The 21,142-nt window shown below is 40.8% G+C and overlaps 1 protein-coding gene across 1 annotated transcript; it reads right to left on the minus strand.

Annotated features, from left to right (window-relative positions):
• Positions 1–1,244: 1,244 nt before the first annotated feature.
• On the minus strand, positions 1,245–12,107 carry LOC101480164 (sodium-coupled neutral amino acid symporter 2). The gene is made up of 16 exons (XM_004568880.5): positions 11,764–12,107; positions 10,444–10,548; positions 10,247–10,325; positions 10,032–10,147; positions 8,362–8,435; positions 8,178–8,270; positions 7,773–7,848; positions 6,332–6,414; positions 6,081–6,139; positions 5,614–5,766; positions 5,437–5,516; positions 5,215–5,315; positions 3,833–3,957; positions 3,589–3,733; positions 3,398–3,495; positions 1,245–3,007 (listed from the first exon to the last, which is right to left on the minus strand). Exons 2-16 carry the CDS (start codon positions 10,539–10,541, stop codon positions 2,906–2,908), a joined length of 1,482 nt encoding a protein of 493 aa, XP_004568937.2. The 5' UTR covers positions 10,542–10,548; positions 11,764–12,107; the 3' UTR covers positions 1,245–2,905.
• Positions 12,108–21,142: the final 9,035 nt, after the last annotated feature.

Raw genomic sequence — 21,142 nt, forward strand, 5'->3', positions numbered from 1 at the left:
TTTAAATGTCTAGCTTTTAATAAATAATTATCTGAATCTTACAACCAAAGTGGTCATCTGATGTAAAATGTATAGAAATTCATTATTGCATATAGTAAATATCCATCCATCCATCCATCCATCCATCCATCCATTTTCTTCCGCTTATCCGGGGCCGGGTCGTGGGGGCAGCAGCCCAAGCAGAGAGGCCCAGACCTCCCTCTCCCCAGCCACCTCCTCCAGCTTATCCGGGGGAACACCAAGGCTTTCCCAGGCCAGCCGAGAGATATAATCTCTCCAGCATGTCCTGGGTCTGCCCCGGGGCCTCCTCCCGGTGGGACATGCCCGGAACACCTCACCCAGGAGGCGCCCAGGAGGCATCCTTGTCAGATGTCCGAACCACCTCAACTGACTCCTTTCGATGTGGAGCATCTGAGCCCCTCCCGAATGGCCGAGCTTCTCACCCTATCTCTAAAGGAGAGGCCAGCCACCTTTCAGAGGAAACCCATTTCCGCCGCTTGTATTCGCGATCTTGTTCTTTGGGTCACTACCCACAGCTCGTGACCATAGGTGAGGGTAGGGGCATAGATCGACCGGTAAATTGAGAGCTTTGCTTTTACACTCAGCTCTCTCTTCACCACAACAGACCGGTACAGCGTCTGCATCACTGCAGCCGCTGCACCAATCCGTCTGTCGATCTCCCGCTCCCTTCTTCCATCACTCGTGAACAAGACCCCGAGATATTTAAACTCCTCCAATTGGAGGAGTTTAAATATTTGTATGTGTATGTATGTGGTTTAGAGACATCCAGGTGCCACAGGTAAGGGAAGTGATGGGTCACTACTCAGGAATCTGAGACCACGTGACCATGCTTTAGCTACGGCGGAGTCAGATGAGGAAGAAGAGAGAGGAGGGGTGACACCGGCAGTGTTTTTTTTGACAAATGTTTTTAATTTTTTTAGCTGCTCTTTTCCCTCATGAAGCTTTTCCTTTTCTCACACTGTTGTTGTAAATAAAAATGTATTTTCATTGATAAAAAAGTTTACATTGACCTGCTGCACCATCTCATGGTACAAAATGGTATTACAGCAAAATATGGCCTGGGTCTATCTAAGCTGAACTTGGTCTCTCTCTTTAGCACAGTGCATAGGAGTTTTGGACATAAAAAAAACTAAACATAGTAGTTCTTCCACATCCCCCCCCCCCAAAAAAAACAAACAAAAAACAGTCCAACAGAGGACAAGAAAGAGTGTACACAGCTCAAGTTACCATTTGTCTTTGATTTATTTGGACAGTAATTACAGGATATACATAGTGTTTCATTGAAACAACAGTGTAACACTGATGGGCAAAGCCCTCTTTGCTCCTGAGGTCAAGAGTTGGTTGACGTACTCTCAAGCGGAGATGTGCAGAAACAACATTTTGCTGTGTTTGTGTTCAGGGGCCAAAAAGGAAAAGAAGACTGATACCGCTCAACAACGGGGCTTTCACACAGTTCCTAAACGAGAATTTCAGTCAGTCTTAACGGAGAAGAACCGCTGAAGCTCCGATGCACTGAAACAAATTTGGTATTAACCACCTTGGGATTTGTTTTGTTTTACAGCTCCAATACAACATTGTACAAAAAAAAAAAAAAGCATATTTACAGGTGAACTCAATAGATATATATATATATATATATACACACATATACATGTACACGTACAATATTATATAAATATAGTAAAATATTTTAAATTACATTGATTTCACGGTCTTCCATAAATAGATGACAACATTTCGGTGACGTGTGAATGTTGGAAGCACAGTGTGCCATCTACGACGGGCTCTCCACTCGGTGGGAAGGAATCCGCGTCGAGCTCTCTTGTTCGTTATTGTTTGGTTGAAGGTGTTCAAGAGTGCAACCTGTTTTTAGTTGTTTCTTAGGTTGTTTTTTTTTTTGCAAGTTTAAACAGGTATCTTATAACCACGGCATGTGGTCAAAATTCAAAGTATTCTCCCATAAAGAAAAAATTTCAAGTTTCCCACAACCCCTGAGTGGGGGAAGTGGAACCGGGAGGCTCGCAGGCCTTCTCAAAGCAGTAGTGTCGTCGCTGCGCAGACCTTCAGCAGGTTATAAAGACTAAATACAGTTTCAGGAGAGACCTCACGCAAGAACCTCTGCAGCGCCCAGTGCTGGGTTTGAAAGGGCAGGTTCTGTTGAGTGACGCACAGTTTTACAAGGAAAGCTGACACTGTTAACAAGGTTGCAGAGGCTTGGTACAAATACTGAAATAGGCTGTGTTAGGCCTTGCCTGTGAAAACTGACAAGTGTGCTGATTTTAAGTGCTTTTCACTATATAATTATGCTTTACAAACACAGTTTTGGCAAAGTTAAAAAAAAGAAAAACTGTTGTAAAGAACGTAACTAAGTCTGTTCCCACTTGTCAGGATTTGGAAAATTCACAAGGTTTTTCTTTTGTTTTGTCAGCAGGATCTATTGTTGCCGAGCTCAGAGGACAGTTGCAGCGTACCTGAGCATAAGCTCTATTTTGAACTCTATGACTATTTCTTCTGTGGCGTGAGGCACGTTAAAAGAATTTTGTTTTCAGCTGTACCTTTAGTAACTATTCAAAAATAAAAGCAAAACAAAGCCCCATACCTCAAACTATCAAAACACGAAGAATAAAAATGAGCAAAAATGACAATGAAAAAAGTTGCAATAAAAACAGAAACAAACAAAAAAAGTAAAACGCTGACGTTGTGGTCTATCACAGCATACTGTACAAAGTTCAGATACATTCTCTTGGAATGGCATGGTCCGTCGCTCAGCGAGTCAATGCTGAACATGAAGCGAGTTCTTGTGTTTTTCTTTGTTTACAATAGGTTTGATGTTGGTTACAAGGATGTCGAAGAGCCAGCAGCAAACAGCAGGAGAGCTGGAGGTTTAGTGTCCGCTGTCGCTTGTGGCGTTCTTGATCCAGTCCAGGATGATGAGGGTCATGCTGCCAAGCATGACCACGATACCGAGAACGAGGAAGACTAATGCCTAGAGAGCAAAATAAGATCACAGTTAGCTAATGTGTTCATTCACACCAAGTTAAATGAAACCTTTCACAGTTCAACAAATGTGTAATTTGTTGTCTTCGGTTCAGTATAAAGCTAATTATCTTACTTTAGCTTAGCAATGCAGAAGATAAAGCCCATTTGTTGCACTATTTGTGTTATCCTTTAGTTAAAAATATGAGAATTAAAGAAAAAGAAAAAAACAATCAAACATAAGAATTGTGGTTTTGAACAGAGTTAATTCAAGTGTTTGCTTAATATGAAGTTAAACTAAAGGGCTAATTACTGCAGCTACAACCATGTCGAATTCTTGGCAAGGAAACAAATAAGTGTAAAGTTCCAAAACTGTTCATTTCATCGAACTCCATCTTACCCCGATCTTTTGCCTAGACTTCATGGACTCTTTCTTGACCAGTCTGATGTAGAAAGCTGAAGGCAGGATGAAGATGAGCATGGCAGCAGCAGAAGCTCCTGACAGAGTAAAGACATTTGACATTTTAGTCACAATCCTTTCTTTTACTGTTGCTAAGATGTTATTACAGTATCTTGTATGCAGACACATACCTATAAAGCCAAAGATGTCCCTGATGGTGGGAACGAAAATAACCAGGGCATTTGTGCCAGCCAGCAAGAACACAGTGATGGCAGTGTGGCGAACCCAGCTGAATTCCTTAGAAGGGCACAGGAGGTGGTTGACAGTGGTACGAATCTGCACAATGAGAAAGACACAGGGAGGTTATTCCACATGACCGATTATTTGTAGTAATTCATATTTTAGAATCTCTGTGACATTTTTTTTCAAACTTACAGGGAAGAGGACAACAGGGACAGTAAGGGTGACGGCGGTCAGCACGGCCAGACGGACAATCAACAGGAGCACATCAAACTTGTACACTTTGGTGTAGGTATGCAGCAGCTCATCTCCCACGTGCTCTATAGACAAAGACAACAGATGTCCTCCACTTAAGTCAGGGTTAAAGTCATCTACTCATCTAGAGGACTGTACATGGATAACTAATGGTTAGAACCTGATACCATTTTATAAATTAAATTTTTAGAAAAAATTTAAATTTGCATTGTTAGTCAAAGATTTTTTATTATGAAGTTCTATAAACGCAAAGTAAGTAAAACCTTATATATTATATCACCCATATTTATATGTGTATATGTGCCATTAGGATTAATAGCATAAAAATTTGCTTCATGACAAGCTAAATTTCTTTCATATCTTTGCAATCAGTGTAAAGGTGGGAGTAGCTGCTAATTAGCTTATCTTAGCATAGTAATTTGGCTACACGCTATTTATATTTTTAAGAATCTGTACTACAGTAAAATAATAATGAGAAGAATGCTAGCACTTCAGAGACGTCTCTGGATCGAGCTAAGCTAACCAGCTAATGAAAAAAGCAAACATGTTTTGACTCTGTTTTTTGGGGTCTAGTTTTTACATTTTCCTTTGCCTTAAGCTGTGTGCTTATTCAGATTTTTTAAATTTTCCCCATTTAAAATTTAGCTAAGCTAACTGAAACAATGGTTTGCTAAGCCTTGTGGTTTTACAAAGGTTTGCAGGTTGACATTAGCATGCACAGCAACAAAAAACATTTTGTTTCATTTTTAACACCCTGTTATGATATTTTAATGTAAAATAAGTGTTTTACTAGAACTAAAAAAGCATTTTTTTGTTAGATGTATATTTAAGCAAGAGTTTTACGGCCACAAACCACCTAAATTCTTTGGCGACTTCTATGTTGTTTTAGGAGTATTTAAGTAGGTAAAACAAATATAATTTCGCAATGTCGACTCATCCCGACTACAAACTGGTGGGGGGAGGGGCACGCCACACTGTCACAGTTTTCACTATCACTCTCTTGTATAACTGCTGGTAAGTTCCAGGAACATTTCTTGGTGGTCTATCAGTTGTTTTTGTCATGACGCGCGGGAACACAAACATGCTAGCACACTGCTCAGTGGCATCAGGTGGGTTTTTTCACAGTCTTGCATAACTACTGTTCCTGAAAGTTTCTCGCTTAACCTTAGATGACAGAGCCCATTTAACATTTTGTATAACTTCTTGTGAACTGGTATAGGTGTGTGTTGACATTAACTGCGTCAAGAAACTAAATTTAGTTACATTTTTTCCCCACGTAAAAAATTTGTGTACATATTTACATTTTTACTGTCTTGACTTACGGTTAAAAGTCAGGTATCCAAAAAGGGCAGCCAGCAGGTACATGATGAACATAGCCAGGAAAGAAACATTGGCGACATTCTGCATCTTCTTGCGGGAACGGCTGTTCAGCAGAGAGTTGAAGACATGTTTTATTTAGACAGCAGACAAAAATGACTGTAAAAAAGTTGTAAATTGTGTTTTATATGTCAGGGAAATTTAAAAAGACGGCAGTGTATACTCACTCTTTGAGCTCGTCGTACATGGGCAGGATGGCGGGGTGGCACACAAAGGCGAAGGTAATAATAGGGACAGCATAAACAGTCTAGGGAGGTAAATAAAATTCATTAAACTAACGTCTAAAAAGTAGAAATGATTTCATTATGGTTTATTTCAATTCTACAGATGTTCTAAGTCTTTACCTGTGAGTTGACAATAAAGTATTTTGGCTTGCAGGTGTCCTCGTCAGAAGTATTGTCGCTGTGTGAGCTGTGTGAGATGTTCAACGAATGAGTCAAGTTGTCATCGTGAATATCAGGGAGAGGGCATGGGATCTGGAACTTTTTGATGATCACCTTGAAGGAGCAGAGAGCAAATTTCCCATTTTAGCTCCTTATTGTAAAGAAGCAAAGGTTCATTAAAACCACATTTACGGCATGATCAGAAACAAAGACTTGACTGTTGTTGTGCTGTCCTGTTCCACTATTAAATGAATTCATTTGACTACATTTTTTAAAACAAAGGAATCCCGCTCTGTTGTGTAGGAGGAAGGGATTTCACTGGAAGACTGAAACTCAATTGGCAAAACAAGAACAGGCCAAAGGATGTGTGTAAAGGATATGCGGTGATACGCTAACATGAGGAATGAGGAAAGGTGTGTCATACTCACCACAATCAGAAAAAAGACCATGCACAGCAGTGACAGACCACTTGTGTAACCAAGGTAACCTGAAAGAGTGAAAAACACAATCATTAGCGATGCCCTCCTGTATCACGTCACGCTACGCTATTAAGATTTTAAAGCTTTTGAAATCTTGCACGTGTGCAAGTGCGTCACTGACTTTGAACCCAACCCTGTTCAGAAATGCATCTGACTCGCAGCACCCACCCACAAAACACACACACACACACTTTCCTTACCTAAGTTCTTTAGCAGCGACAGGGGCAGGATAATGCCAACACTAACCAGCAACACCAGGTAGTCACCGTTGATGTACCATTGACTGAAATACAAGACAGAGCATGTCAGTGTTAGCTAATGGAGATCACCAATGAATAGGTAAAGATTTCTGTAGCTGTGTTAAAGGGGCAACACAGGTTGTTTTGCAGTGTTCTACTGTGAAATCTACTGTCAATGAGTTTGAATTGTTTGTTAGTTTTATCATCTTTCTTGTGTATATCTTGCATATTAAGAAGCTTTGATCTTATTACAAACTGATGAACCAGGACCACAAGTAATTTAATTAGCTACGTGATGCCGAAAGCAGCACGCTGAATCTACTTTCCTGTGAAATCCTCTGCAGCTTTTAGGGCTGATCAAACCTCTCAGCCTCTGCACACTAGCTGACAAGAACTGGCCTCCGCAAGCATGACTGCATAGCTTACAAAAATAGATGTAACAAAGCGGCACAGAGGAGAGCGAACTACATCAATTTTTTAAACTCGAAGCCGGGTGGCGGTGAGATCATCCCGCGCTCCATCTCTGTGCGGCACCAGCTGCATTTTCTAAAAGGGCTCTTTGAAAGAGCCGCTCAGAAAGACAGAACACTGTCCGTCCATTTAAAAACAGCCAGACAGTCCTCCTACACAGCTTGTGCTCCAAGCAGAGCGACAAAGCCGCTGCTTCACCTTCCCCGACACTCAGCACTTGAAAAACAACTGGCAGCCATTTTGCTTAACATGTCCACCTCGAGTGCTTCTTTCGGGCATTCCGGTTCTCTTTCATTCCTTCTAGGAATTTATTTTTTTCACCAACACCTCCCTTTTGTAGTCCTAGTGCAACCAGCAAACATTCCTATTGGGGCGAGTAAACCATGCTGTATTGACATTTAGTCTACATCTTTGGCTGCACGACAAATGGTCTGGTGGTCTGACCTGAACCACTACCAAAATCGAATCAGATGTTCCTTGGACAGAGGCCAGCTTGACTGATTTATCCTTGGATTTCTTGGAAATAAGTCTACAACCTCCAGGTTCATTATTTGATTTGTTAAAAATATTCATATAAGTAATGCGCCAGTTTCAGCAGTGTTTCCTGTGTTAGGTGAAATAAAGCAGTGAAACATGAACAAGAAAGAAATGGCTAGTATTACTATAAAGCTTGAAAATTCAAAGCCACCAAGCAGAGCGTTTAGCTGCTAGTGGAGCCATCCAGCAGTGTTTGTATGACTTTCCCCTCTTCATGTAAACACAGCTTATGTTTGTTTACAAGAAAACACCACACGGTGCATTTAAAGAGGTCATGTCGGCCAGTTTGAGGCGCTGTGTCTGTTGGAGCGGTGCGCACAGACATGCAGTCATTTCTAACTTTTCCAGACCTGCGTTTGTGTGTGGAAGCTGCTAAAATATCAAAGTCACTCACTCGTCGTTGGCTCCTGTGAAAGCTTTTATAACAGTGGGCAGCTCGTATTTCACGATGTAGAGGTAGCTCGACATGGCTGTTGGGGAAAAAACAGAAAAACAACAACAACACCAGTTAGCACATTTTCCTGTAAAACTGAGGGAGAAAAAAGAAAAGGAGGAAACTCTGCCATAAAAATAATGATCTCTAATATTTGGCAAGGGGCCCAGATGCTTGTAAAATGACTCAAGGTTTTACTGGAAGCTACAAAAACAAACAAAACAAGCTGGTTTCCATCAACCAAGGTTTCCCCCCGTGCCTTCCCCCCTCCATGCTCTCATTGCAGACACAGAGGAGCAGTGTTTTAGCTTTCTGAGTGAGCACATGTTGGATCTATTACAGTTACGTAACATTCATTTTTCTTACCTCCAATGTTCTGCATGGTGATGGAGAGGGAGGCTGCGAATTTCCCCGGTGTCCCGAAGGCTTTGTAACCCAACTGCTCGTACACCAGTGCGCCTAAAGACACAAAGAATTGTGGATTTAGAACAAAAGTATTTTTAAAAAAATACACACTTGGCATTTGGGGATGTTTGTCTGATAGACTTACCCCCTTCATTGGCCGTCTTCAGCAACAAGTGCACAGAATACAAGGAGAAGATGGCGACAGACGCAAGAAGAATCCTGTAAACAGACAAGGGAGAGCTTTAGCTGTATGTTTACCTGCGACCTTGATATAATTAGGAGATTTAAAAAAAAGAAAAGCAGAAAAATCAATGATGAAATGTTCTGATCAAGGCTGAAGTGCTGAACATGGGCCTTTGAAGGCCAGTTGAATGACAAATGTATTTTCCTGACTGGTGAACAAACACATTGACATTTGGCTGACGTGAAGGTCACATATTGCTGTGCAGGGTCTACTGATCATGTCTCACATCCCTTCTCTCTTGTGATGGCTCAGATCTCGTGTGTTTTGGGAGAATTTGCCGTTAGGATGATTTCTGCTCCAAGAGCAAAGTGTCAGTACCTTTAGTGTTTCCTTCGAGACCTGAGCGTGTGCAAGTTTGCAATCTGCCTTGTCAAAAACAAACCCAGAACTCTAAGTTCTTTGAGTCACAAGCAGCATCAGCAGGAATCCAAAGGACGAAAGGTTTCCCTGCCCCTGGGATGCTGCAGAGGCAGCACTGTACACTCGGCGTTATTAATAGTTCAGATGAAAGTAAATCTCTTGGCCTTCTGAGACTTGTCTTTGATAAACGCAATGTTCAGCTGTGTGTCCAGCTGCTTTAGTGGCTGCTCGTCTGTCTATGACGTCCTTATTCTGTCTCATCTTAGTTTGCAAAGGCTTGATCTGCTTTACTAGCACCAGACAGTACTTCAGCATATAAACACAGAGACATAAGGCGCAGGTAGCAAGGTTTGTCAGCTGGGTAGGAGCCATCAGGTGTTTGTAATCCCCAGCTTCCTGCAGATGCAGGGATCAGACTGGCCAGCTGCAGCTCCATTCATGATCTCCTGCAAGCGTACATTTTCTCTCCATTTACGTAATTCGTGCGTGGAGCAGCAGGATTACCTCGACTTAGCTGCTTTTCCTGCCACTCCCTTTTGTTTCTGACTCCCAGAGATGTCGAATACTGCGAGTGGACTCAAAAAAATATTAGATTTTTTATTTGGACCCAATAATCTGATTTCTTTCAATTGGTTGCTGACAGACTGATTGTGAAAAGTTCCAGCAGATGCTGCCAGCGTGAGTGAGAAACGGAGGGCTAAAAAGAAAAAATTAAGAAATGCAGCACGCGGCTGATGCAAGGTGGCTTCAGTGTTTCCACACACACAAATAATGTGCTGAATAACCAGCAGGGGGCACTATCACTCACAATGAGATGCACTTTAAAAAAAATCTCAAGATTGCTGGTACTTCAGCTGAACAACATTTGAACAATTGTAAACTTTCAACCCTGACTCTCAGGGTCGAGCAGTTGCATAAAGGACACATAAACACTCTGCTGGCGGCGAAAAGTCGTCGTGCAGAGATTCAATGATTCAATGAGATGCTATACATCACAAGCTGTCACACCAATGCAACAGACAAAGCCATACCTGCCCGTGCTCATCTGAGCCGAATGCGGATTATGAAATAAAAACACACCAGTTTTGAGTCATGCTTATTTGGTTTTCTTTACATCTTAACCTCTTGACTCTGGTGTTAGCTTAAGGAGTTTCTTTGTTTGTTTCCTTTTGCCTCTTTGCATTGGACAGACGTAAGTAATAGATGCTTACACAAACAGGGCGATGCCAGTGTTGGCCATGGCAAAGGACAGACCCAGGATGCCACTGCCCATGATGGCGTTGCCCAGGTTGAAGACGGACATGCCAAAGGAGGCACTACCCTGGTGCTGTGGAAAAGACGCAGGACGGTTAGGACAAGATGAGACATCACATCACTGGTTAAAGGAGAAAGATAAATGTGCTGGAGGAAAAAGAGAAGCTCTTACAGATTCAGTAGCATACTTCTTCTTTCCCGTGTGTTCAGGGAGGAAGTTTTGGCACTCTGCGTCAAAATCGGGGTATTGGCTTTAAAAGAAAAGAGAAGAATCAAGAGTTATTTTTGTGAAGTGTGGTTTATACCATGTGCAGTTTTCAGTTCTTAAGTATATATTTTTCACTATAGTGTGTGTAAAGTGAGCCTTACCCATCCAGTGGCACCTTCTTTGGGCATGGGTATTCACTGCTGTTTGAGCTGCTGCTGTCATCTTCTGGAACATTGTTGAAATCTCTCATCTCGGGCATTTTAAAGCTAAAAAAAATAAATAAAAAAAGTTGTTTTAACTGTTAATTAACTGTATTTCTTATATTTCTGTATACTGCGTCAGTTCCTCAGTCTTTTCCCCCCATTTCTAGCTGTGCGCGTTCACGCTGCCTTGAGAATAATCAATATTATAGTGGCTCCACCGCAGCGTTACTCAGGAATCTGAGACCACGTGACAATGCTTTAGCTACGGCGGAGTCAGATGAGGAAGAAGAGAGGAGGGAGGAGGGGTGACGCACCGGCAGTGGAAAAATACCAGACCGGCATCACCCCAACTCTTCCATAGATACTGAATGGCACACACACATACAAAAGAAAAAAGCCGCAGTACACGCGGACAAATGTGACACTTTGCGCACATTTCCCCCTCAAAAATCGTCTTAAAATCTGGACTTTTCACTTTCCTTTTTCTTGAAACATCCCATTTTAGAAACTGCCAATGAAACAAAAACGAGGTGACAATCAGACATAGCTGTCTAAATCGGGCATATAGTAAAATAACCTTCTTGGATGACTTTTACGCACATGAAGATCCAAACAGAGCCACAATGGCATTAAATGGTCAGACCCATTTAATGCCATTATTCCCATGACCCGACCGGCTCCACTGGAAACAATGACACGTGTTGTCCCTTTATGGGCATGGCTCTCCCATTTTGCGCAGCGGCCGTGGCTCAGGCGCAGGGTTATCTTTAGAGCCTTTTCAGATTACACACAAGAGACACTTTTCTATGTCTTTCATTTCGCACTGTGTGTGTTTTGTGATCTGTGTGGCAGTAAAAAGCCCGTGTCCTAATACATGCCCAGCACTGCAGCATCACTGTCAAGCGGACACTCCATTATTCATTTATTTGGATCAGGGCTGACCTAATAAGAGAAAACGCCTCGGGATTCTCAGACAATGACATGTTATGAGTCTTTAGTGAGAGATCTGCACATGTACTGTGTACTGTGACAGGAAATCATTCTGTTTCACACTGATTAGCTTTTAACACCCGATAACAGACGATTTTTAATTAAAGAAAAATACCTCGCATTAAAAATAAAAAGGTAAAGACATAAAATGCTGTAATAATGTGCAATCAGAAACTGTGCAGTGTGTTAAAACTTGTAAAGATTTGATTTTTTTACATTTCAAATACTGTTCCGCCCACATCCGCCAATTTTCCCTCTGACGGTAAACGAGAATGTCGACATTCTTACCTTTTGAAGATGTCTTAGGATGCCTGAAGATCCTTTCAGTAAGAAGAAAAAAACGTCCAGACGATTTCTTTATAAAAATCAGCTGATCCTTGAGAAGACTATGGTTTTTTTTAATGTGTTTATGTATATATATTTATAAAGACTGAAATTTTGAATGAATGAATGAATGGACCTACTAGTAGACCAGATCTGACTTTAAAAAGCATAAACAGAAACAGGCCAAGGAGCAAAAAGATAAATAAACCGAAGCAAAAACGCGAAAAGAATTTCGATGTATTGACTATTTGAATCAAAGTCCAAGAAATGCGGCGCGCTCGGAGAGAAAACCCAGTTCTGCTAGAAAAAAGGGGCGAGGGCTCTTCCTTTTATAGATGCCACATTGCATCAGCCCAAACCAGCAAAGAGGGAGGAAGAGGGTGGAGACCTTTTACGCACGGTGACGTGGTTTGTGTACAAACAGATTGACTTTCCCTCGCTGGAAAACCACGGGCGCTCTCTGATACATTTACAATAATCAAACCACATAAACACTACACCAGTGCTACATAACACACACAAATGTCTAAATCCGTGGATAACTAGGCTTTACTTAATTTTTTATAGTAACATATATATCAGTTCAGAATTTTCCGTTTAAACGTTCTCATTACTTTTATTTTATTTTATTTTTACTCTCAAGTAGCTCTACGCTGGAACTCTCTCATGGCTTTTTTGTGCGATTAGGATTGCTCTGTTTTGAAAGCAGAACTTGGCCTCGCTGAACCCCACAGATACACTGTGAAGCTAGTTAAACGCTTTTTCTTTTTTTTTTCTTTTCTTAAATTAAGGTAAAGTGAAGACTCAGAGTGCACTCTGAGGGCCAGAGTGTCAGTCTAGATCAGGATGTGCCGGAGCTTCAAAGCAGACCTCCCCGTCTGAAGGAGATTACGCACAAACGCCATCATGTGACGGTTATCCTGATCCTTATTCACGCTGCTGGCTCATCTTGTCAGGTCAGGTGTGTGTGTGTGTGTGTGTGTGTGTGTGTGTGTGTGTGTGTGGTGTATAATCTTCTACTGCTCGGGTTTTAAGTTTATTATTAATGCTGACTGAGAACAGTACAGTTTATGGTCTGGCTTTTGACTTACCTGTAGATAAAACGTTTCCTTCTGTTGCTACACTTTAGATAACAGTCCAAACAGTCCAAGCATTAGCACTGTGCTGTTCACTACCCTCTATTTAGATTATGCTCACAGTATTATCATTACTCTTACATGTGTTAGATTTTCAACTGTTTCTTCTGTCCTTCTCTTATTTGTTTAAACAATATAAGCAATAAACCCATAATCACACATGTGGTTACTGAGTGACAGACAGGTGCAGTTCATCTTTAGTTGAATGGAAGTGAATTGGATTTAAAATTTCTTTTAGTCAATACACTCAATTAACGTCCCACTGACCTTTTTTGTGTTTTGTGCATTGTTTGGCTTTCCCCCCACCATCTCAATGGATTTGTTTTTACTCACTTTGGTTTTTTCATTTTCACCCACTGGGCTTGATCCCTTTGCAGCAGAAACCATGCTTATTGGTAAAGTTGGTGAGTTGGAATGACATCCCCGTCTTGCCAATGCCATAAGCCCTTAAATACGGCCCAAGGACAACTTGTGCCTAAATATGGCATTCCAGAGGCTGTGAAGCAGCAACATTAACTGACGCCTAGAAGATGAGAACTGATTGTACTGATGCAACTGTACCGCCAAACGTTGAGTAGCCGACCACATGCACGCCATATTCCAACCGTTCAATGGTCAACAGCCAGCTCAATGACACCCTTCAATACATAACATACTAGAATATGCTAGTGAGGTTCAGAACCACACCTGGTGGGGTGTGGGCAACATATCCACTACTACAAGATCTACTACCTGCATCAGTGCTACACTCAGTAGTTCTTGTACTAGTACTACTTCTACCAGAGTACTGTTTCTATATATAAAACCACTAAATGTACTGATGCATGTGCAGAACTAGTTGTACTGTTAAAATTTATTAACGATTTTTGTCACAACATAAAGGTAGTAGTATTAATATGTGGTAAAAAGTAAAAAGTCCAAATAGAAGCATTGCAAGAAGTACACATACTAGTTGTAGTAGTGTTTGCAGCCCTTTACTTTTGCTACTTCCATCTAATAGACACTTTGTACAGGTTATACTACTTATAAAATGAGTTACTACTATCTAATAGTCAAATTGTAATATCGCTATCAACTTTATACTATTCAATACAATTTAATTCAGTTGTATTTATATAGCACCAAATTACCAGAACAGTTCACTTGAGGTGCTTTTTATTGTAAGGTTAGGGCCCTACAGTGATGGAGAAGAAACCCCAGCAACTAAGCATTTGGCAGGAAGAACTCTCTTCTCTTAACAGGAAGAAACCTCCAGGAGAACCAGACTCAGGGATAAGCACTTCCTACTATAACTACTTAACTTACAAAAAACATAGCATTATACCACTGCATGAACTGGACTTCCTACTGTTACTCTTAGCACCTTGTAGATTGTTTTTATTGGTAATATTACTTTTAAAACTGCTTATTACACCTTCTTGTACTGTCTCATTGCCACCCAGTTGCTTACTCATATGGCTAATACTATTCATTGAACCATGACTATCAGTAATACAACTGAAACTAGAAAAATTTGCATTTCCTGCGAAAATGCTGTGTGGATGCCTTAACGCTGAAGTTGCCAGCTGAAAAAACAGGATTCGAACCTGGCCCTCCTTGTCTCAAGGCGGCGACTCATCTCACTAAGTCACGCTCATTCTCGCAAAGAATAGGTGGACAGACTGACAATTCTGCTGAAATGAGCAGAAGCTGCTGAGAATTGTGCTGATAAGAGGTGAAAAGGCTGAAAACTGCAGAAAAGAGGTGAATCAGCAGAATTTCTGCTGAAAAGAGGTAAAGAAGCAGAAAGTTGCGCTGAAAAGAGATGAATCAGCAGAATTTCTGCTCAAAAGAGTTTTTTTTCTGAAAAAAGCTGAGATTTGTGCAGATAAGAGGTAAAAAGGCTGAAAATTTTGCAGAAGAGGTGAATAAGCAGAATTTGGGCTGAAAAGAGGTGAAAATTCTGAAAATTCTGCTGAAAAGAGTTGAATGAGCAGAATTTCTGCAGAAAAGATGGAAAGAAGCAGAAAGTTGCGCTGGAAAGAGGTGAATGAGCAGAATTTCTGCTGAAAAGAGTTTTTTTTTTTTGAAAACAGCAGAAAAAAACAGAAAATTTTGCTGCAAAGGGGTGAAAAAGCTGAAATTTGTGTTGAAAAGAGTTAAAAAAGTTTAACTGTTAACTGAAAGAAATGTTGCCATAAGCAGGATTTGAACCCGCGCCTCCCAGTCTGAGAACGGCTGCTCATCTCACTGAGCTAAAACACAGCTCAACCGGGCAAGGAAAACTAGTGACCAGACTGATAATGTGGAAGAAATGGGCAAAAAATATTGCATAAAAAATTCAATATCTCAAAAAGTATAGAAGTTATGAGCACCAAAAGTCATAGCAGAAACAGCAGAAGTTTAAACTGAGAAAATCGGCTGAAAACTGAGGGAGTAGTTAACGTCCAAAAAACGTACGGAAGCAACTTGTATTATTGGATTAAGATTAAGATTGGATTGCAACTACCAGCTGTGCAACATCTAACAATTTTTAGAAAAGGTATTGCCTGGATTTGTATTACTACTTATAATACTACAGTGACTACTGTGGATATTATTAAACACAGTGTGCTGAGTGTGACTTCTGTTGGGAGTTGTCTGTGGTTATTTGTCCTCCCTTTAAAGTGGAATTAGAGGTCAACTTCTGGTTTTTATGGTTAAACATCTTCAGTGGAATTTAGTGATTCATGAAGCTGATCTGAATTGCAAAAAAGGAACAAGTTGTCTGTAATACCCGTTCACAACAAGCAAAAAGCAAGTCCAGTGCGCAGTCAATGTCTCAGCTGGAGGGGAAACGTTAGGAGCAGCACGTAAAGAGATCTTTCTTCTCCTACACATTATGCAACATTATTATCTCTTTACACCCTGAGCTGCTCTCCAATATGTTCATGGCCTCACATTTACTTTGGCTTTGTGATCTTGTGACACAAGTTCGAATTACACACATTCCACTTCTCTTAAGAGTGAACCGATTTACAGCCTGATGAGGGACACTGGGTTGGAATAAAAACAGCCCGTGAAAGCTGCAGCGAATTTGATTATCTAAAGCCACATTTTCAGTAAAAAAGGGCACAAAGCAGGAAAGCGACAGCTTAGTTTATTCTGGAAGTGGGCATATACAAACATCCATGTATTCAGCTATTATTGACTGAAGTTGGTTCCCCAGTCAGGTGTCATATTAGCCAAAACAGAGTCAGTCCCCCCAGACTTTATAAAAGACGGAACCAGCTACTGTGACGTCACACACTGGTCTGTGAAATTTTGAAGATTGGTTTTCAGCATTGCTATCTTGGTGTTTGGTGTTACTGGTCCTCTGGCTAGTGGCTTATCAAGGTGTCAGCCACTGATTGTCATGGTCCTGAGTTGTTCAGCCAGTTTTTGAGTTTGAACGACTTTAGTCATTCCTTCGAATTTCTGAAATGTTTATGTTTTGTTTTTAGTATGGGAATGCCCCTTTCGAGTCCAGTCTGTCCTAGTCTCATCTCCATGTTTTGTTATATGTTCTGTCTGCCTGGTCATGTCCCCGTGTCTGTCTGATCTCTCAGTTCTCCATGGCTTTCTGCATCTTGTCTTGTCTAGTTAATATGTCTGTAGTCAGCTGTGTTCGAGTCACTCCACCGTGTTTGTAATGCTGGTTCTTTTTGCAGCATTTTTAATAAATTATCTAACTACGCGTATCGCTCTTACTCTCAACAAGCAGCTGGTGCTGCGGTGGGCACCTCGCCCGAGCTAAAGCGCTCAAGGGTGGAGGATAGTCCTCCCCCAGCTGCTATCAGGGCAGGAGATGCTCACACCTATGCGGCCAAACTGCAAATGAATTGCGCTTGAGCGAAGCCGGCCGCTGCTCCCGCACTGACTGTAACGCAGTCAGTTCTTCTTTTACTGTTATGTTGTTTTGTGGATCACAAGGTTTAAAACTACTTATAAACACACAGACACAAAGTAACTCCACCAGAGTGCCTATTTCGGGTCACTTTTGCCGGTCCAAGGCCAGATAAAGGAGTAGGGTTGGAATTGTGACATTAACAAAACAATAATTGGTAAAAGAAATTTAATTTGTTGTTCTAAATAAATTCTAAATGCATTTAGGACATTTTTTACTCACTTTATGTCTCTTCCACGATGTGATTTTTTTCTCCTACAATGTAGGTTACTATTACATTAGCATGACCAATTATGCAAATTAGACAATGATGTCATTTAGCGACTTCTAGCGACTTTTAGGACAGCCAATAGCGATTTTCCTTACTGAGGAGTTGGCAACACTGTCTGTACAGTGCACAATACTGTTTATGGATGCAGCTTGTTTATCAGGCTTTTCTATATAAAGTGACTTCTGTCTAAAAATAAAATAAAATAAATAAAAAGAAAGAAACAACATGCCAATCAGAAACTAAAACCGATGGGTAACATCACAGTAGTTAATAATGCTAAAGCATTATGTTAGCATGATGGGTCTATTTAGCTGCTAGAAACCAAAGGTTAGCATGCTACTGTCATCAGCTTAGCCAGCTGCTAATCTAAAATTACTCAGTTTTTTGAATTACTCACATTCCAAGATAATACAAGCTGCAAACTTCCATTTTTCTCCAACGTATTCCACTTGTACCCAGTGGTAAGCAGGTAATGGTAAATTTTTGAATGCAACCGCTACAAGTGGGCCGAGTGTGTATACAGTAAAAAACCAAAATAGAGAGATGCTAGCTAAAACAGCTGCTGCATCTCAATAATTTGTCTGACTCCATTCTATGACTTGTAGTTATCTATTACTTATCTGATAAAAAATATAAAAGATATAGATGATATTTAGGTGTGGTTGTAGGAAGGTTGGTAGTCTGATCCCTGGTTGGTCAAGTCTGCATGGCAAATATTGGGGGCGAGATACTAACTCCAGTTTGCTCTCTGATGCATCCATCGGAGTACGAATGTGTTTAAATGTTAGATAGAAAGCACTTACATAGAAAAAGAATGAAAAGGTGCTTGTGTAAATGTGGTATGTTGTATAAAGACCTTTGAGTGCTCAGGTAGAGTAGAAGAGCGCTACATAAGAACCAGTCCATTTACCATAAAAACAATCAAATGTTTACAGTAATTTCCTTGTGAATGAAAGAGAAAGTGAACAAACTCTTGGTGTAAAGACGAGACATTCATGAATGAAAGAACTTCTGTTGATGCTCTCACTCACTATTCTTCATAATCTCTTGTTCTCTCCCCCTCTCGCCCACACTCACACATTTGCATTCCTCTGCTCTCAGTCAAACAAGAATGAGACTGTGTGTGGCTCTCTGTGTGAGCCTTTGTTTGGGACTTTGGCTTGACCCTGCAGGTCTAAGACGGATCAGGAAATTGAAGTGGGACAGAGGTGCTTTACCCCATCCAAAGACACTGACAAAAAACAAAAGAAAACATGAAACAAGCATGTTATCATGTCAGGGACTGAATGACAGACTTGTTAGATTCCAGTGTGCAGTTATTCTCAAAGAAACCATAAATTGCAGGTTTGTCAAGCAGAATCTCCTGATTCACTTGTTTAACACTTTGTTTAGCTTGTTTTTTCTTTGACTTACTGAACTTAAAAAAAAACTTGGTCAGGTTTAGGAAGATTGTGGTTTGCATTAATTTTCTGGCCTTCATGCTGTTTGATAAATGATAAGCTGGGAGTGACCGTCATGTGTCTCTGATACAATAGAACACGTTGTACTAAATAAGCCACTTCACTACTATTCACAAAACAGAATTAAGTGACACCCCAGGGGAGAGAACTGACTGTACCAGATGTATGAACAACATTTATTAATTGACACGTTAGCCTTTATTTTTAAAGTGCACAGTAGAGTAGACAGGAAAGCAAAACTCAGGGCCCTGCTATGACCTTTTGGTATATGGGTACTTTGTAAGGCTGTTCTGGCTGACACACTTCTACAGAATCGCATGAAGATTTGGTGTGGTGCCTCTGGATTGGCAGATATCGTGGTTGAAGAACACCGGACCAGCTCTTTATCCTTTCACGGTATGTGGGAGTTAGCCCAACTAGTGTTTTCGACATTATCCCTCAGAATATCCTTTCGGCGTGCTTCTAAAAATGGGATAGCAGTGTCCAACATCCTCTGGGAATGAGCCTGACTTATTGCCGGCAATGCAGTCCAAGCCCTTGTAACGGTTGCACATGGACCGAAAAGCTCTGGCCCATTGATACGAGCTTGCAAGTCCTTGTGCAACTTTTGCAAGGGCTTGGACCACATTGCCAGCAATAAGTCAGACTCATTTCCAGTGGATGTTGGACACTGCTATCTATGGTGGAAGACTTCCACTCTAATGGCCTCAGAATGTCATCACTGCTTTTTGTGGATGATGTGGTTCTGTTTGCTTCATCAGGTGGTGGTCTCCAACTTACACTGGAGATTGTGGTGAACCTTTCTTGTGTCTATGACTCCACTCACCTCTGGTCTCACGATTTGGGTAGTGAAGTATGCAGTTGTATAGATCCAGGACATCTGTCGGCCGGCCTGGGAATGCCTCGATGCTTCCCTGGATAAGCCGGTGGAGGTGGCTATGGGGCGGGGAAATGTTCTTTTAAGCAGAAGAAAGTGAGTGGATGGTCATCTTCCACTCACTTTCACAATGAGTAATGATGTCATTACTCATTGTCATTACCCAATGATTAATGACATCTCCCATTTTCAATTACAATAATAAACAATTTCCTATAAAAATATTAAAGTAGAGCATAAGAGCTTTTAAAACTGAGGGACAGGGAACCTAAACAGGTATGATGGGGTCATCTCCGTGAAAATAGGTATTTTAAATAAACGTAAATAAATTTTTGGTGTAAAGCGGTAATACTGATGCTGCCACTATAACTGCTGACTTTGGCATGTGACAGCTCAATTAGATCCAGTTCTGAGAAGTTAAAGAAACAATGCTTTCACTGTAACAATGACTGGATCTGAGTGACTGCACAGAGACTGTACTGTAGCAAAAATGAGCTGTCTGTCTGCAAAGCCTGTAACAATGCAACTCAACAAACCAAAGTTGCATGGGCGTGTGTATGTGTATGTGCTCGGAGCGAATCATGAGGGATTTAGCGGCACACACACCTTTGCAGATAAAGGTGTAAAACACTGATAACTCAGAGTGTAAAAATGTTGATATTTCACTCACAAAAATAAATCTAATTAAATCACTTGTAAAATAAATCTCTTTAAACTGTCCAGAGTCATCTTAATTTTGATGTCCTCCCAGGAAACACAAGTTGTTTTTCACAAAGAACTGTGACCTTTCAGAAGCGCCAGTGTCACAGAGAAATGTGACCTGTGACACCAGTTCCTCATGGAAGGAGTTCAAATGGAAACAATGGTCATTTAGTCGGTAACAGAGAAAAAAAAAAAGATTACTTAACAGGAGAGATATGGTTGCGTAACACTGCTCACACAATAAGGGATTTCATTTTTTGAAGTATGAGTTTGGTGTTACTTTCGTCTTTGGACATAACAAGACCATACTCAGGATTAACTTAGCCAGCTGCTTCCAAGAGAAGGCAAGTTTCTACTTACACAAGCTAACTTAGCAAGAATGTGCAACTTTCCCAAACTATTAAACAGAGAAATGATGAATCCAGTAGTGCTTTTTGTCGGTATAGTTTGTTTAAATGCTAGGACTGCCGTTAGTAAGTACCAACAGATTCCAATTCAGTTCAGAAATCAGGATTTAAAAAAAAAAAAAGACACCTTAAAAATGGTTGAACAATGAATTAAAGTATTCGCTTGGCTCGTCTCTGTAAACATTTACCATCAGCAGGTTCTAAAAGAGAAACTGTGCTGGTACAACAGGAAAAATCTTTTTGTTTTCGCATCCAGCTGGTTTGACTGGTTCAGTAGTTCCTGGTTGTAGCCTAGGTGTAGTATTTCTGCTTTCCTACTCTAATAGTACGATTTGTTTTCTTAAAGTCAGCCACAAGTTCTAACTGTACTAAAATGCGTTGCCTTTTCTTTTGTCAGAGTAAAGTTCAAAAACATTAAAGCATTGTTCATTTCACATAATGACAGGCCACAAGCACAGTTCCCACCCAGTAAGTACCCTATTTGCACATGTGCCACAAAGGTAAGCTGAGAGCAGGTGTGCTCCAGTTTCATCCCACGATTGAAGTTAAAGAGAGGCGGGCTGGTGACCTTCTCAACATGAATGTG

This window comes from Maylandia zebra, linkage group LG17 (assembly GCF_041146795.1).
Source record: "Maylandia zebra isolate NMK-2024a linkage group LG17, Mzebra_GT3a, whole genome shotgun sequence".
Lineage (NCBI taxonomy): Eukaryota > Metazoa > Chordata > Actinopteri > Cichliformes > Cichlidae > Maylandia > Maylandia zebra.

Excerpts from the sequence above, each read along its gene's own strand:
- LOC101480164 (XM_004568880.5), bottom strand. The coding sequence starts at position 10,541 with ATGCCCGAGATGAGAGATTTCAACAATGTTCCAGAAGATGACAGCAGC. Across the intron at positions 10,148-10,246 it reads AGAAGTATGCTACTGAATCT|CACCAGGGTAGTGCCTCCTT; the intron begins GTAAGAGCTTCT and ends TCTTTTCCACAG. Across the intron at positions 6,140-6,331 it reads GTCGCTGCTAAAGAACTTAG|GTTACCTTGGTTACACAAGT; the intron begins GTAAGGAAAGTG and ends TCACTCTTTCAG.